This window comes from Mobula birostris, chromosome 6 (genome assembly GCF_030028105.1).
Source record: "Mobula birostris isolate sMobBir1 chromosome 6, sMobBir1.hap1, whole genome shotgun sequence".
In the NCBI taxonomy this organism is placed as follows: Eukaryota; Metazoa; Chordata; class Chondrichthyes; order Myliobatiformes; family Myliobatidae; genus Mobula; species Mobula birostris.
Genome location: NC_092375.1, coordinates 95,302,080 through 95,320,672, shown reverse-complemented (window position 1 = coordinate 95,320,672; position 18,593 = coordinate 95,302,080). Strand labels below are relative to the sequence as shown.

The 18,593-nt window shown below is 44.3% G+C and overlaps 1 protein-coding gene across 1 annotated transcript in view; it reads right to left on the bottom strand.

Moving 5' to 3' along the window:
- plcxd2 (phosphatidylinositol-specific phospholipase C, X domain containing 2) overlaps nucleotides 1-14,063 on the bottom strand; it is a 52,620-nt gene extending 38,557 nt beyond the window's left edge. The window contains exon 1 of the mRNA XM_072262354.1: nucleotides 13,914-14,063. Within this exon, the coding sequence (XP_072118455.1) occupies nucleotides 13,914-14,049 (136 nt within the window). The 5' untranslated portion in view covers nucleotides 14,050-14,063. The remainder of the gene's footprint in view (nucleotides 1-13,913) is intronic.
- Nucleotides 14,064-18,593: the final 4,530 nt, after the last annotated feature.

The window sequence follows — 18,593 nt, the reverse complement described above, 5'->3', positions numbered from 1 at the left end:
ATCAGAACGCAAAAAAATAAGAGATTTTGAGTAACATGACAAAATATAGGAATTTGAATGATTGTTTACCTGCTACAAATTATTGCATTGTTTCGAGTTTAAAAACACTGAAAACACACTGACTTTTGATATAAACAGGCTGTGAGTTCAGTCGAACCAGACCAGTGGGACTCAGAGGTCTGACAGAGTGGAGAGAGCCTGGCATCAAGGTAAGTCATTCCCCCTTCTTCATTGGGAATGACTCATCCTACACTTTTTCCAAAAGGGAGTAGATGCCTGCTGACTAAATGTGGCATAACAGGTGTGGATGGTTGAGACATAAGTATTATTCCATGGTCCAGACGCGTTAATTAGTGATTTAAGTGACTGCACATACAAATAATGGATGAATGACTACAGCTGCATATGGAAAGTTTGCACACAGGTTACAAGCAGACACCACCTTACATTTGTCAATGGAATGTAGCCTAATTAATGTGATAGAAAATAACAATCTCACCGGTCTTTATTGGTCCTTGTTTTCTGCAGTTACTGTCTAATAAGGAGTTGGAGAATACAGTGACCTGGTGTCAAACAAAACACATTCCCTCAATGTCAGCAAACCAAGGGAACTGGTCATTAACTTCAGGAAGCAGGTAGGAGTAGACATCTGTCTGTATCAATGCCTTGGAGGTGCAAATGGTTGTGATCTTCAAGTTCTAAGGTGTAAGTATCACTTACAATTGTCCTGGTCCGACAACAAGGATGCTATCTCCAAGAAAGTGTACTAGTCTTTCTGCTTCCTCAGAAGGCGAAGGAAATTTGGAATGTCTCCAATGACCCTCACTAACCTTGCACCACAGAAACCATCTTATGGCAAAACTGCAGTTATTTGCATTATTGTAAGCAAGTTCAGGAAGCTTGCAGACCAGACTTATATTATCACTAAGCACATCAAATAGCTGATCTGATCCCAGCTCTACTCTTTCCTGTTTCTTCACCTCTCCCCCTCTCTGAGTCAGAACGTTCAGTCCTCACCAAGCGCCTTACCCTTGGCCCCCTTCACCCGCATCTTACTGAGTTCCTCGCCCGCCATGATACTGAGTTCTTCCATAGCCTGCATCTCCAAGCCCACTTCTTTGGCAAGAATTGCCCACCCCACACTGATGATCCTTTTTCCCATCTCCAGTCCTCCTCCTCTTAGACACTCCACTCTGACTCCCCGCCTGCTGTGGATATTTTCATCTCAAATGACCAACAAGACATCAACTGATTTGCCTTCAGCACTTCTTTCTCCTCCCCCAAGCCTATCCCCCTCTGAACATACTGCCCTCACTGTCTCCGCACCAATCCTAACCTTACTATTAATCTCATAAACAAAGGGGTAGCTGTTGTAGTGTGCCAGACTGACCTCTACCTTGCTGAGGGCAGGCGGCAACTCTCGGACACCTCCTCATACCTACCCCTCGAAGGGGACCCTCCTCCGGACCATCATATCAGACCTCATCAACTCTGGAGAACTCCTACCCACTGACACCAAACTCGTAGTCCCCTTACCCTGCACTGTCTGATTCTACCCCTACCCAAGATCCACAAACCTGACTGTCCCGGTAGGCCTATTGTCTCCACCTGCTCCTGCCCCACTGAACTCGTGTCCTCATTCCTCGATTCTGCTCAATTCCCCCTTTGGTTCAGTCTCTTCCCACCCACATCCGCGACACTTCTCATGTTCTCCATCCCCTCAGTAACTTTCCATTCCCTGGCCCTGACCGCCTCATTTCATCATGGATGTCCAGTCCCAATACACTGGATACCCCATTTAGGCCTTGAAACTCTCCGCTTCTATATCAATGAAAGAACCAACTGGGTCCCCTCCACCACCAGCCTCCTCTGTCTGGCAGAACTGGTCGCCACCGTCGACAACCAACGCAGAACCGGTCCCCACCCTCGACAATGGTCACGGAACCGGTCCCCGCCCTCGACAACGACCACGGAACCGGTCCCCACCCTCGACAGGGATCGCAGAACCGGTCCCCACCCTCGACAATGGTCACGGAACCAGTCCCCACCCTCGGCAATGACCACAGATCCGATCCCCACCCACGACAACGATCACGGAACCGGTCCCCACCCTCGACAACGACCACAGAACTGGTCCCCACCCTCGACAACGACCACAGAACCGGTCCCCGCCCTTGACAAGGATCCCTTTGGCTCCTCCCACTTTCTCCAGACTCAGAGGGTAGCCATGGGTCCCAGATATGTCTGCCTTTTTGCTGGCTACGTACAACAGTCCTTGTTCCAAGCCTTTCCTGGTAATGTTCCCCAATTCTTCCTCCACTACATTGTTGACTGCATTTGTGCTGCTCCATGCACCCATGCAGAGCTCGTCAATTTCATCAACTTTGCCTTCAACTTCCACCCTGCCCTTAAGTTCACTCGGTCCATTTCTGACACCCCCCTCCCCGTTCTCGATCTCACTGGCTCCATCTCTGAAAACAAACTGTCATCCAACATCTTATACCACAGTTATCTTGATTATATCTCTTCCCACCCCATCTCTTGTAAAAATGCCATTCCCTTTCGTCAATTTATTCATCTCTGCCGCATCTGTTCCCAGGACGTGGCCTTCCATTCCAAGGCATCAGAGATCCCCTTCTTCTTCAAAGAACGGGGTTTCCCTTCCTCCATCATTGATACTGTCCTCACCCACATCTCCTCCATTTCCTGAACATGGATGCCCACCCCACCTTCATGCTGCCTTAATGGTGATTGAGTTCCCCTTGCCCTCACCTACCATGCCATGAGTCTCCGGATTCAACAAATCATTCTCCACAACTTCCGTTGTCTCCAAAGGGATCCTACCACCAAACACATCTTTACCCCTCCACCCCTCTGCTTTCCACAGGGATTGCTTCCTCCGTGATTCCCTTGCCCCTTTCTCCCTCCCGGCACTTATCCACGCAAGCAGCCAAAGAGCAACAACCTCCTTCACTTCCATTCAGGGCCCCAGACAGTTCTTCCAGATGAGGCAATACTTCACCTGCGACTCTGCTGGCATCATCTATTGTATCCAGTGCTCCCAATCTGGATTGGTGAGACCCATCATAAATTGGAGGATCTCTTCATCAAGCATCTATGCTCCATCTGCCAAAAGTGGAACTTTCTGGTGACCAAACTTTTTTTATTCCCGTTCCCATTGCGACATGTCCGTCCAAGGCCTCCTCTTGTGCCACGGTCAGCCCACCTTCAGGAGGAGGACCAACACCTTATACTCCATCCAGGTAGCCTCCGACCAGATGGCATGAATATCAATTTCTCCTACCGGTAAAATTATTTTCCCTCCCCCCCCCCTCCTCCTTCTATTCCCCAATCTGGCCTCTTACCTCTTCTCTGCTGCCTGTCACCTTCCCCTTGGTCCCCTCCTGCTTCCCTTTCTCCTGTGGTCCATTCTCATCTCCTATTTGATTCTTTCATCTCCAGCCCTCTACCTTTCCCACCCACCTGGCTTCACCTCTCACCTTCTAGCTATCCTCCTTCCTCTCCCCGTCACCTTTTTATTCTGGCATCTTCCCCCTTTCTTTCTGTTCCTGAAGAAGGGTCTTGGCCCCAAAAGTTGACTGTTCATTCATTTCCATAGACACTGCCTGACCTGCTGAGTTCCTCCAGCATTTTGTGTGTGTTGCTTTGGATTTCCAGCATCTGCAGAATCTCTTGTGTTTATGAACTGTGAATCGTTGGGGGGATTTCAGAACTCAGAGAGTCAACCCTCACAATAATCTCAGGAGTCTGGATCTGTGTCCTCAGAACTTTTAAGAATATCTGTGTGAATTAGTTTGTCCAGGACAAAGGCGTTTACAGAGGTGTCTATCGATTACAACATGTTTCCACTGTAAACATGTTCCTCAAAGGAACAATTTGTATCTATGGTAATTGTATTGGATCACCTGTCATACCTTTGATCTTAAGGGTATAAGAATGTGATATATGTTGAGTTTGGGAGAAACCATCAAGAAAGTCTCCAAGAGAATGTCTGTTTGTTGTGATGAATAAAGACTTTCATATCCACCAGCTTCTCCAGTGACTTACTCACAGTCACAACACTTCATGTTGCCCAAGATAATCAAGGATCAGCCCCACCCAGGTCATTCTCTCTTCCGCTTCCCTCCGCATTGGGCAGAAGATACAAAAGCTCGAAAACACATACCACCTGGCTCAGGACAGCTTCTATCCCACTGTTCTCAAACTCCTGTGCAATGAAAATGAACACTTCATCTGCTAATCTACCTACTCGTGGCTCTTGCACTTCATTTGCCTAACTACACTGCATTTTCTCTGTAACAGTAACACTCTATTCTGCGTACTGCTTTCTTCCCTTTTATACCACCTCAGTGTCATTTATGGAATAGTCTGTCTGGAAAAAACACAAACAAACAGCTTTTCACTGTATCATGGTAGGTGTGACAATAGTAACCCAATACCAATGACTGACTGGTAGGCTGTACTGTAAGTGTCTTAATTATGAGAGACAGTTTACAACTCAGATTGACTGAACCGCAGAGACGAAAGCCTACAGAGACACCTTTCTATCTATTACATCACCATTCAGGCTTGGCAATTATTGAGAACTATTAGCTGTAGGATTGTGGCTAACCCTTCTTGTTTTGTTAAAAGACCATTGACCTGAAAATTAAACTCAGTTTCTTTGTCACACCTGCTGAAAATTTCCAGTTTTTTAAAATCTTATACTTATCAAATTTGGTTGTGAAGTTGTATTATTGTAGAACATGTAGATTAGAAAACTGACTAACCTCAAGGAGGATACTGGCTCGTAGAGTTTAAGTTGAGGTACCAAACTGAACTAGGAGTAAGTACAGACATTTAAAGTTCACAATGGAAATGTGGGAGGTTATTTCGAGGGGACTTGCATAGGGTTCTGGACAGGTTTGTCCCACTGAGGCACAGGGTGAAATCTTCGGAAGCAAAAATTGGCCATGGGTCTGGGGTTACAAAGTAGCTAGGAAGAAATTTCACAGTACACCTAGGAGAGCTAAAAGGGGGCAGAAGTACGATTAAGGACACCACAAAATGTCTTACATGTATGTGAAGAACGGAAGAATGACTAGAGTGAGGATATGACTGATCGAGGATAAAAAAGAAAATGTGCCTGGAGTCAAAGATGATAGTGGAAGTCTGTAATGAATACCTTGCTTCAGTATTCATCATTGAAAGGGACCTTGACATTTGTGAGGACAGCATAAAGCAAAATGATATGCTAGAGCAGGTTGCTGCTGAGAAGGAGAATGTACTAAATTCCAGGGCTGAATAGGAGATGCTCCAGGTTACTACAGGAGGTGAGGGAAGAGGTTGCTGCACTTTTGGCAATGATCTTCAGTGGATTCATTGGTTCCATTTAAATTCAGAGAATGTAGACAGAATACAACCTGAAATTCTTACTCTTCACAGACATCCACGAAACAATAAAAACCCCCGAAGAATGAATGACAGAAAAACATTAGAACCCCAAAGGCTTGTGTCCTCACTGGTCATAGGAAGATTGGAGGGTAGCAAATGTTATTCCTTTGTCCAATAAAGGGGATAGGTATAACCCTGGAAATTACAGACCAGTGGTGGGCAAATTATTTGATTAAATTCTTAGAACAGGGTTTATGAGCATTTGGAGTAGCATAGTCTGATTAGGAGTAGCTTCAAGAGGGGCAGGTCATGCCTTTGAGGTTGTGACGACGCATATCGATGAAGGTAGAGCAGTGGATGTAGTGTATATAGATTTTAATGAAGAGTTTGATAATGCTTCCCATGGCAGGTGCATTGAGAAAATCAGGAGAGGTGCGATCCAGAGAAAATTGGCTGTGTGGATTAAGAATGGGCTTCTCATTCAGACAACGGTAGTAGAATAATTTCAAGCGTGTATAAGGGTTTGTCAAATCGTAAAACACATTCAACTTCATACATTAAAACAAAATGGGAGAAGGAAGGAGGGATAATAATATCTGAGGAAGACTGGACAATAATATGGAGGTATCAATGGAAGTGTACCAGTTCACAGAAATGGAGGGAGTTTGGGTGGAAAAACTTGATAAGATATTTTATTACACCCTCTCAGAAATCCCATTATGATAATAACTCCCCATTTGTTGGAGAAATTGTGGAAACCAAAATGCAAACCATTATCATATTTTCTGGGAATGCCCCATTACCAAAGACTATTGGAGTGGGATACATAATGCCCGACAAGACGTCTCTAAATGTGAAATACCCTTAGAGAGTAAGACCATATATTTTGGGTATATACCTCAGGAATAGTTGAAAAGAGATAAATATTTAATGAATTTCACCAGCTGGTAGCTGGTAAAAAGACCGTTACCAGGAAATGGTTATCACAGGAGAGCCCAACTTTAAATGAATGGATGGAAATTACAATGGACATTTACAAAATGGAGAAGATAACAGCATCTGTTAATCATAAGTTGAAACAATTTTATTCATACTGGAAAAAATGGTTTAACTACATAACACCTCAAAGCCTGATCTTATTCTCACAAGTCAATGAATATGTTGTAAAAAAGATCACTCCCTACTCTGTACATAGTTTTCTTCTTTCGATTGTTCTCTCTTTCCTCTCCTTTCTATAAGTGTATACCTCAGATAAATATTATGTGGAGATTTGTGACAAATATGACTATATGATATATATGTACAGCATCTGAAATACATCTTATGGAAATGTTTGTTTGATGATGAAATTCAATAAAAAATAAACTATAAAAAAAGAGAATTGGCTTCTCCATAGAAAGCAAAGGGTGATGTTAGATTCTGTCTGGAAGTCAGTGATCAGTTGTATTTCTCAAGGATCTGCTCTGGGTCTCCTACTTTTTGTGATTTTTATAAATGACTTGGATGAGGAAGTGGAGGCTGTGTTAGTAAATTGGCAGCTGACACAAAGTTTGGCAGAGTTGTAAATAGTGTATAATGTTGTCATAGGTTACAACGAAACATGGGCAGAGATTCAGCCCAGAAAAGTATTTAGTGATTCACATAGAAAGGTTGAATTTGAAGACAGAATGCAAGGTTAATGGCAGAATCCTCAGTACTGTGGAGTAAGAGAGGGATCTTGGGGTCCATGTCCATGGATCCCTCAAAGTTGCCGCACAAGTTGCTTAAGAATGCATATGGTGTGTTGGTTTTTACTAATAAGGGGATTGAGTTGAGTCATGAGGTAATGTTGCAACCCTATAAAACCGTGGTTAGACCACACTTGGAATATTGTGTTCAGTTTTAGTCGCCGCCTTATAGAAAGGCTGTGGGAGCTTTAGAGAGGGTGCAGAGGAGATTTACCAGGATGCTTCCAAGATTCCAGGGGAACCTGGCTGTGTGGATTCAGGATTGACTGCCCACAAAAGGCAGAGGGTGATAATAGATGGAGCCTGGGATGGAACTACTGATAACCAAAAATAGGAAAGCCTACAAAAAGTGGTGGATATAGCCCAGACATCACAGGAAAAGCCCTCCACACCACTGACCACATCAGAAGAGGCCCAGCCACAAGAAAGCAGCATCTATCAAGAAATTGATCACCCAGACCAGGCTGTCTTCTCACAACTGTTATCAGGAAGGAGGTACAGGAAACTTAGGTCCCACAACATCAGGTTCAGGAACAGTTATCACCCTGCAACCACCAGGCTCCTGAACCAGAGTGGATAACCTCACTCACCTCAAATTGAACTGACTCACCAAGGATGTGACACCTCATGTTCTCAGTATTATTTATCTATCTATTGATTTATTTATTTACACTTTGGTTGTTTGTCACTCTTTGGGCTGATTCCGTTCTATTTCTTTGTTCTACTGTGAATGCCTGCAAGAACATGAATCTCATGCTAGTATTTGGTGACATATACACACCTTGATAATAAATTTGTTTGAAAATCACTGACGAGTGGCATTCCAGAGATCTATTCTCAGACCCCTGTGCTTTGTGATTTTTATAAATGACCCGTATGAGGAAGTAGAGGGCTGGGTTAGTAAGTTTTCAGATTGGTGTTGTTGTGGATAGTGTAGAAAGTCATCATATGTTATGACACAGACATCCCCCCCTGCAAAAACTCATTTCAGGGAGGTAGCACCATCAATTTGCAGGAGACACCCGGAACTTCCGGGAGAGGTGGGATGTCTGCAACAGATGTTAGCAGCTAGCCAGCTGGTTTAAATAACGTTAGCTATGCTAATGAACGAATGACACCCTGTTAAACTCACCTCAACATGTCTCTTACAGTCATTTAGGCAATAAAAATGTCACTGTTGCAAACAGTGCAGTGAGCAACACTGTCACTATTTTGACCTCTATTAGGCAGGGGCACACTTTAGTGTAGTCTGGGGTGACGTATGTTTTATATTTTCTTTTTTTTGGAACACTCTGCCATGGCGCGCTCTTGCTCGCGCTCTCTCTCTCTCTCTCATGGTCACTCTTGCGCTCCCTCTCTCTCTCGCTCGTGCGCTCGCTCTTGCTTTCTCTTCTCACTCACTCTCAAAAAAATTGATTTCCGTGATATTGTATATAATCTGCAGGCATCAGGGAGCCACTATTAATATGCGGGAGACTCCCAGAACTTGCGGGAGACTCCCGGAACTTCCGGGAGAGGTGGGATGTCTGTATGACAGGACATTGATAGGACACGAAGCTGGGCTGAGAAGAGGCAGACGAGTTCAACGAAAAAATGTGAAGTGATTCACTTTGGAAAGTCAAACTTGAAGGCAGGATACAGGGTTAATGGCTGGATTCTTAACAGTGTGGAGGAACAGGGGATCTCGGTGTCCATGTCCATTGATCCCTCAAAGTTGCCATACAAGTTGATAGGGTGGTGAAGAAGGTATATGGTGTGTTGGCCTTCGTCAGTCAGGGATTGAGTTCAAGCGTCACAATGTAATGATGCAGCTCTCTAAAACTCTGGTCAGACCACACTAGGAATATTGCGTTCTGTTCTGCTTGCCTCATTATAGGAAGGATGTGGAAGCTTTAGAGAGGATGCAGAAGAGATTTACTGAATGCTGCCTGGAGCATATCATATGAGGATAGATTGAGTGAGCTGGGGCTTTTCACCCCAGAGTGAAGGGTGAAACGTGACTTGATGGAAGTGTAGAAGATCAAGTGGATAGCCAGAAACTTTTTCCTCAGGGTGGAAATGGCTAAGAAGAGAGGGCATAATTTTAATGTGATTGGAGGAAAGTATGAGGGGGAGGGAGGGGGGAGGGATTAGTTTTTTTGGAAACACAAGGGAGTACATGTAAGGTGCTACCTGGGGTAGAGGTAGAGGTAAAGGTAAAGACTCCTAGCTAGAAACATGGATGATAAACAATGGAGGGCTCGGTGAAAGGGAAGGGTTATATTGACCTTGGTGTAGCCCATCACTGTGAGCCAAATAGCCTGTACTGTGACGTACTGTTGTGTGTGTGTTCTATTTGATGAGTATAGGCCCAGAGGCATCAAACTCTCCTCATGAGTTAAACCATTCATTCCCGGCTCATTCTTGTTGATATCTGTCCTTCCCCTCCCAGCAATGAAAAAGTTTACCTTTGACCCCACCAGCTCCCTTTCTGTCATCTTGAAGGAGATTCCACAATCAGATCTTCCCCTCAGATCAACAATTACACTATCACTATCAGATCTTCCCCTCAGATCAACAATTACACTATCACTATCAGATCTTCCCCTCAGATCAACAATTACACTATCACTATCAGATCTTCCCCTCAGATCAACAATTACACTATCACTATCAGATCTTCCCCTCAGATCAACAACTACACTATTCACTATCACAGGGGTAAGCAACCTACGGCCCGCGGGGTTATTTTGACCAGCCCACCAGCAAATACTGTATTGGGATACTATGCTTATCTGGCCCGCGAGCGATTTTTCCTTATTCTGAGTGTTTCACGCGACCACACTGATGGACATGCATGGCATCTTGTTACACTGGCCCCAGGTTCCGTTTTGTTCCAAACCAAACACTGATATATACGAATGACGGGAAGGCAGACTACCTTATTAATATGTACTAGACACAATCTGTGCATGAGGGAGTTAGATATGGCCCTTGTGGCTACAGGGATCAGCGGGTATGGAGGGAAGGCTGGGGCAGGGTTCTGAGTTGGATGATCAGCCATGATCATAATAAATGGCAGTGCAGGCTCGAAGGGCCGAATGGCCTACTCCTGCACCTATTTTCTATGTTTCTATGCGCATGTGTGCCTAGAAAATGTTGCTGTGAAGAAGGTGGCGAATATCAGGCGACATTACAAGACCTGCCATAGTGGAAATTTAAACAAATTTACTAGGCAAGCAAGGAAAGATGAAGCTGAGCAAATGAAAGCTAGTTTCGGAAAACAAACGTCATTTTTTGCCAAGAAAAGCAGTGAAAATAAAGGAAATACCCGTACCAGCTACGAAGTCTCAAAACGTATTGCAGAAAGGATGAAGCCTTTTACAGGTGGAGAGTTTGTCAAAGAATGTTTACTGGCAGTGGTGGATATTGCTTGTCCTGAAAAGAAATCTTTATTTGCATCTATCAGTCTGTCAGCAAGAACGATCACACGGCCAGTTGAAAGTTGTTTAAGGGATGCTTGCAAAGAATTGCAATTTTTTTCAATTGCGCTTAATGTGAGCACAGACTTGAGAGACACTGCTCAACTTGCAGTGTTTGTGCAAGGAGTAACCTCAACTTTTCAAATTTTTGAAGAGTTTATTCAATTAATTCCTATGAAGGACACGGTTACTGGAGCAGACATTTTTGAAGCTTTGTTGAAAATGATGTCAGAAATGAAACTTAATGTGTCGAAACTAATTGGCAACTGATGGGGCACCAGCAATGGTGGGACAGAAAAAAGGCATCTTCGCATTGCTGCAAAGACAAATGGAAAACCTTGGAATCGCACAGACACTGGTTAAAATTCATTGCATTATCCATCAAGAGGCATTATGTGCCAAGTCTTTGAAATTAAAGGATGTTATGGACATGGTTGTGAAGGCAATGAATTTGATCCTATCTCATGGATTGAATCATTGCCAGTTTCAGCAGATTTTGTTGGATACGGAGGCAGAATATGCGGACCTGGCTTATTTCTGCAATGTACACTGGCTTAGCTGACGGTCAATGCTGGAAAGAGTATTTGCATTGCATGAAGAGGTGGCAATATTCCTTGAAAGCAAAAATGAGGATGCTTCACATTTTCGTGATCCTGATTGGCTTGCAACCTTGGCATTTTTTGTGGACGTTACATCTCATTTAAATAACTTGAATTTACAACTTCAAGGAAGAAAATCAGCTGATACATGAGATGTATGGTCACATTGTGGCCTTTGAAAGAAAGCTGCAAATGTGGGAGTGTCAACTTCAAAAAGGAAATTGTGCACATTTTCTCACTTTTCAAAAAAGTAAAGATCAAGATCCAGGCATTTTTGTGAATATGGTCCAAGAATTGAGAAAAGAGTTTTCATCTCGTTTTTTTAAAAACGCAAACATGAGGAAATCTGCAGATGCTGGAAATTCAAGCAACACACATTAAAGTTGCTGGTGAACGCAGCAGGCCAGGCAGCATCTCTAGGAAGAGGTACAGTTGACGTTTCGGGCTGAGACCCTTCGTTAGGACTAACTGAAAGAAGAGCCTCCCCTCAGATTAACAATTACACTGTCCACCATCAGATCTTCCCCTCAGATTAACAATTACACCATCACTATCAGATCTTCCCCTCAGATTAACAATTACACCATCACTATCAGATCTTCCCCTCAGATTAACAATTACACCATCACCACCCTCTCCAAGTCATTCAGCCTCTCAGTCACTCCACCACACACAATGTTTGTTCTCTCTGTGTTTCCACTTTTCTGCTAAAGTATGCTCAGTTTCTAATGTTTCTCCGTTGTGATGAAACATTGACTATTTCTCTCTCTGATTGTGTTGCCTGACCTGCTGACTGCTTCCAGAATGTTCTGTTTTCAATTCCAGATCCAGTATCTGCAACATTTTCCGTTTAACTCTTGCTGGGGTTGTATAGGGTTCCGATGTGGCCACACTTGGAGTACTGAGCGTAGTTGTCTGTGAGTTCCTACAAATATACAGCAGTGCTATTTTGCTTGGAATGATTTCTACGAGAAAAGACTGACGATGGTCCGACAACAAGGATCCCCTCACTGCATACTAAAAACATACTCCAATGATCCCACAGGTCCTGTAAATTATATCCTGTGGTCTCAGTAATCAGCTCTAGCACCTCCAGGGTTGCTTCTGAATTTCAATCCCATTAAAATGAGTATTAATAAATATTAAGGCCATGTATTGAGGTGAGGGAGGGCAAGTTCAAAGGAGATACATGGGACAAGTTTTTTAAATAAAACACAGAGAGGCAGGTGCCTGGAATGTGTTGCCAGGGGTGGTTGTGGTAAAGGCAAATGTGATAGAGGCATTGAGGAGGCTTCTAGACAGCCACAGGCAGAGAATGGAAGGGTATGGAAGGGATTAGCTTAGTCAGGCATTTAAATGATGAGTTCAGCACACTGTGAGTTTTGTACTATATTCTACACTTGTCCTTTAATCGTTGTCAGTTTTAGGAAATGTCATCAATTGGAATGTGAACCTTCCCTCTCTCTCCACAGACACTACCTGACCTGCTAAGTATTTCCAGCATTTTCTGCCTTTACCTGAGCAGGAATTCCTACTTTTGCACAGGTTGCAAGGACACACGTACCACTCGGCTTCTAATTAACTGGTACATCCTCATGTTTACCAACCGCATTCATTAACGAGCACAAGATCAATCCGCACACAAACACCCACTGTTTCTCAACAGTTCCTTCAAATGAGTTCCATGGGGGACAATCAGTGTTGAAACGAGGAGGTGACTGACTGCGACCATCTGTCGGAAGGGAGCAGGACACAAAATACTAACGCGATCTAATTAGTTATCAGTGTAAAACTGATACCTGTGACAGACGACACCGAAAAACAATCTCTGCCCCTTACCTGAATTACTTAAATAATCTGAAGAATACTGCAACGCGTTCCAGTTGATCGCATACCGTCAGTACGAAAGTTCAGACAAATTTAACATTAAAAATGTCACCTTATTGTGCTGTCATTCGTGTTTGCTTGCAAAATATTTAACAGGTAAGTACCTGAAACATTATCTTTATTAAAAATGTGTATTAAAAGTGCAGGCTCTTTGCTGGTCAATAATTTTCTACTGCTGAGGAACAAGTTCTAATATGAATTAAGGAGTCGGTCAGAGATGGTGTAACCCAGAAACACACTATTTACCTGCAACAGCGACACGAAACAACGGTGCCAGCAATAAGGCAATGCTCTCAAAGTTAGCACGGAGCAGAATAAAACTAGAGAAGTGGCAGTAAACCTAAATAGAACATTGGTGTAATGGTTGTAGATTGCACAGTCTGGAACAAGAAAGAGCCACGGGATAATTCATAAAGAAGATTCGCCAGATAATACCAGCACAGGCAGGATATACCAATCAGCAATAATTCAACTGCCTAGCACCTTTATCCCCACAGAGCTGAACTGATCAGATGCATTTTAACACTGGACAAACACCTACAGCTAACGCTGATAAACTGAAGCTAATAAACAGCTACATACAATATACTACAATACACAATGGCACGCAGGGGTAGACGGTAGAAACGCAGGCTGGATAATGTAGAGACACAGACAACACGCAGCACATACATATTAGCAAATGTAACTGCTGTGTCCATAGTGACAGGTTACACGTAATGCATTGTGTGGGTGCTGGTCTGCACAGGCTGTACACGGTACATACACTGCGCAGAGCCAGTTTAATCCCAGTCTAGACTCGGTCACCAGGCAATATCGGAACCTCGCCTCCGGCAGACACTTACCGGGCACGGCCAGATTGGCGAGGGGCAAGGCACAGAGCGCCGGCGGGAGGCAGCCCATCCAGTCTGCATGCGGTTTCCCCGAGCTGGGCACCGGCCGCACTAAACGACCCCAACCATCCAGCAGCCTGGCCGCCATCAACTCGCCGCCGGCACACTGGATGGGGAGGGGGAGGAGCCACCAGTTTCCGGGGTAATCCGACACGGCCGTCATCACGACTCAAGGGGCGGGCGTGGATACACACACAGAGCAACACAGTCACCTCCTTACACACCACAGAGCTATATAGTCACTTCACTATACACACAGTACAGTTACACACCCACAGAGCAACACTCACTTCACCATACACACACACAGTGCAGAGTTACACACCCACAGAGCAACACAGTCACCTCCTTACACACCCACAGAGCAATATAGTCACTTCACTATACACACACAGTAGAGTTACACAGTCACCTCCTTACACACCCACAGAGCAACATTCTCACTTCACTATACACACAGTACAGTTACACACCCACAGAGCAACATTCTCACTTCACTATACACACACAGTACAGTTACACACTCACTTCACTATACACACACAGTACAGAGTTACACACCCACAGAGCAACACAGTCACCTCCTTACACACCCACAGAGCAACACAGTCACTTCACTATACACAGACAGTACAGAGTTACACACCCACAAACACTCACTTCACTATACACACACAGTTACACACCCACAGAGCAACACAGTCACCTCCTTACACACCCACAGAGCAACACAGTCACTTCACTATATACACACAGTACCGAGTTACATACCCACAGAGCAACACAGTCACTTCACTATACACACAGTACCGAGTTACACACCCACAGAGAAACACTCATTTCACTATACACACACAGTACAGAGTTACACACCCACAGAACAACAGTCACCTCCTTACACACCCACAGAGCAACACAGTCACCACTATACACACACAGTACAGAGTTACACACCCACAGAACAACACAGTCACCTCCTTACACACCCACAGAGCAACACAGTCACCACTATACACTCACAGTACAGAGTTACACACCCACAGAGCAACACACTCACTTCACTATATACACACAGTACCGAGTTACATACCCACAGAGCAACACAGTCACTTCACTATACACACAGTACCGAGTTACACACCCACAGAGAAACACTCATTTCACTATACACACACAGTACAGAGTTACACACCCACAGAACAACAGTCACCTCCTTACACACCCACAGAGCAACACAGTCACCACTATACACACACAGTACAGAGTTACACACCCACAGAACAACACAGTCACCTCCTTACACACCCACAGAGCAACACAGTCACCACTATACACACACAGTACAGAGTTACATGCCCACAGAGCAACACACTCACTTTAGTATACACACACAGTACAGAGTTACATGCCCACAGAGCAACACACTCACTTTAGTATACACACACAGTACAGAGTTACACACCCACAGAACAACACAGTCACCTCCTTACACACCCACAGAGCAACACAGTCACTTCACTATACACTCACAGTACAGAGTTACACACCCACAGAGCAACACACTCACTTCACTATACACACACAGTACAGAGTTACACGCCCACAGAGCAACACACTCACTTCAGTATACACACACAGTACAGAGTTACACACCCACAGAGAAACACACTCACTTCACTATACACACACAGTACAGAGTTACACGCCCACAGAGCAACACACACACTTCAGTATACAGACACAGTACAGAGTTACACACCCACAGAGCAACACAGTTACCTCCTTACACACCCACAGAGCAACACAGTCACTTTACTACACACAGTCACCTCACTACACACACAGTACAGTTACACACCCACAGAGCAACACAGTCACCTCCCTGTACACCCAGTACAGAGTTACACACCCACAGAGCAACACACTCACCTCCTTATATACCCACACAGCAATACAGTCACCTCACTACACACAGTACAGTTACACACCCACAGAGCAACACAGTCACCTCCTTACACACCCACAGAGCAATATAGTCACTTCACTACACACACAGTACAGTTACACACCCACAGAGCAACACAGTCACTTCCTTACACACCCACAGAGCAACACAGTCACTTCACTATACACACACAGTACAGAGTTACACACCCACAGAGCAACCACTCACTTCAGTATACACATACAGTACAGAGTTACACACCCACAGAGCAACACAGTCACCTCCTTACACACCCACAGAGCAACACAGTCACTTCACTATACACACACAGTAGAGTTACACAGTCACCTCCTTACACACCCACAGAGTAATATAGTCACTTCACTATACACACACAGTAGAGTTACACAGTCACCTCCTTACACACCCATAGAGCAACACAGTCACTTCACTATACACACACAGTAGAGTTACACAGTCACCTCCTTACACACCCACAGAGCAACACAGTCACTTCCTTACACACCCACAGAGCAACACAGTCACTTCACTATACACACACAGTACAGAGTTACACACCCACAGAATAACACAGTCACCTCCTTACACACCCACAGAGCAACACAGTCACTTCACTATACACACACAGTACAGAGTTACACACCCACAGAGCAACCACTCACTTCAGTATACACACACAGTACAGAGTTACACACCCACAGAGCAACACAGTCACCTCCTTACACACCCACAGAGCAACACAGCCACTTCACTATACACACACAGTAGAGTTACACAGTCACCTCCTTACACACCCACAGAGCAACACAGTCACTTCCTTACACACCCACAGAGCAACACAGTCACTTCACTATACACACACAGTACAGAGTTACACACCCACAGAATAACACAGTCACCTCCTTACACACCCACAGAGCAACACAGTCACTTCACTATACACACACAGTACAGAGTTACACACCCACAGAGCAACACAGTCACCTCCTTATACACCCACAGAGCAATACAGTCACCTCACTACACACACAGTACAGAGTTACACACCCACAGAGCAACACACTCACTTCACTATACACACACACAGTGCAGAGTTACACGCCCACAGAGCAACACACTCACTTCACTATACAGACACACAGTGCAGAGTTACACACCCACAGAGCAACACAGTCACCTCCTTACACACCCACAGAGCAACACGGTCACTTCACTATACACACACATTACAGTTACACACCCACAGAGCAACACAGTCACCTCCTTACACACCCATAGAGCAACACAGTCACTTCACTATACACGCACAGTACAGAGCTACACACCCACACAGCAATACAGTCACCTCCCTATACACACAATACAGAGTTACACACACACAACAGTCACTCCCCCTATACACACACATACACAGTCACCCCATACATGCACACAGTACAGAGTACACACACACACAGTTATCAACTCCACATATATACAACACTTGATTAAATATTGCTGGATTAAAAAAGACAAAACCTATTTACTCTGTTGGAGGAAGAATTTAAAATCTGGTTGCTTAAGGGTAGCAACAATTGCACTTCCTTGAAAAAATTGTCTTACTTATGACGTAAAATTATTTGCCCCTGAATTGCAGAGGCTGGGGTTCTATTGTGTGGGCATGATAATGGTGAAAAAAACACAGTGGATAGATGCAATGAGCAGTAATGGCAATGAATGTCAAACAGACAGAATTGTTTAGTCAGTGTAAGAAAATCCATGCAAAATTCCACCACCTGGTGTGATCACCTAATGATCCAGACAAGAAAAGTTGAGAAGTGCAAAGCTAATTTGTAACATCAATAGTGTTTCAGAGCAACATGCTGCCTTTAGAATTTGGAATACTTACGGTAGATGGTGAATAATGTATTGAAAAGCTAAAGCATGATAGATATCAAATGATTCCTCCAGGGAATCAGTCCAACTGGGGGTACTTTACAGTCAGAAGTTGGTTAGAACGTGGAAATTTCTATCTCATGGAGTGACTGAAGAGACCACCAGCAGGGAGGGAAACCAGCAGCTTCTGGCTCTAGATAGAAGTGTTGCATGTTCTGAGCAGGTTAGGCAGCATTATTGGAGGAAGGAACAGCTGATGTTTCAAATCAATCTTGAGTAAAAGGATGTCCCTTTAAAGGACAGATGAGGTGGGATTTCTTTGTCCGTCAGTGGAATTCATTGCTGTGGAGGCCAGATGTTGAGTCTATTGAAAGCAGAGGCTGATCACCATCATTATGCTGTGCCGTGTCGTATGATGTGCGTGAACATGGTCTTTGACCATGATTATTCTTGGCAAATTTTACATGATGGAATGGTGGAGCAGATTCAATGAGCCAAATGGTCTAAATCTGCTCCTATCCCTTATGGTCTTACAGTGATTAAAGGTCTTTCACCCTGTCTATATCAACGGTGTTGAAGTTGAGAGCTTCAAATTGCTAGCTGTGAACATTGCCAATAGACCGTCCTGGTTCTATCACATTACGGCCAAGAGAGCTCACCAATGCCTCTACTTCCTCAGGAAATTCAGCATGTCCTTGTCGACTCTTGCCAATCTTTACTGACACAGCGCAGAAAGTATTCTGTTTGGATGCATAATGGTTTGGTATGACAACTGCTCTGCATGTGACCAC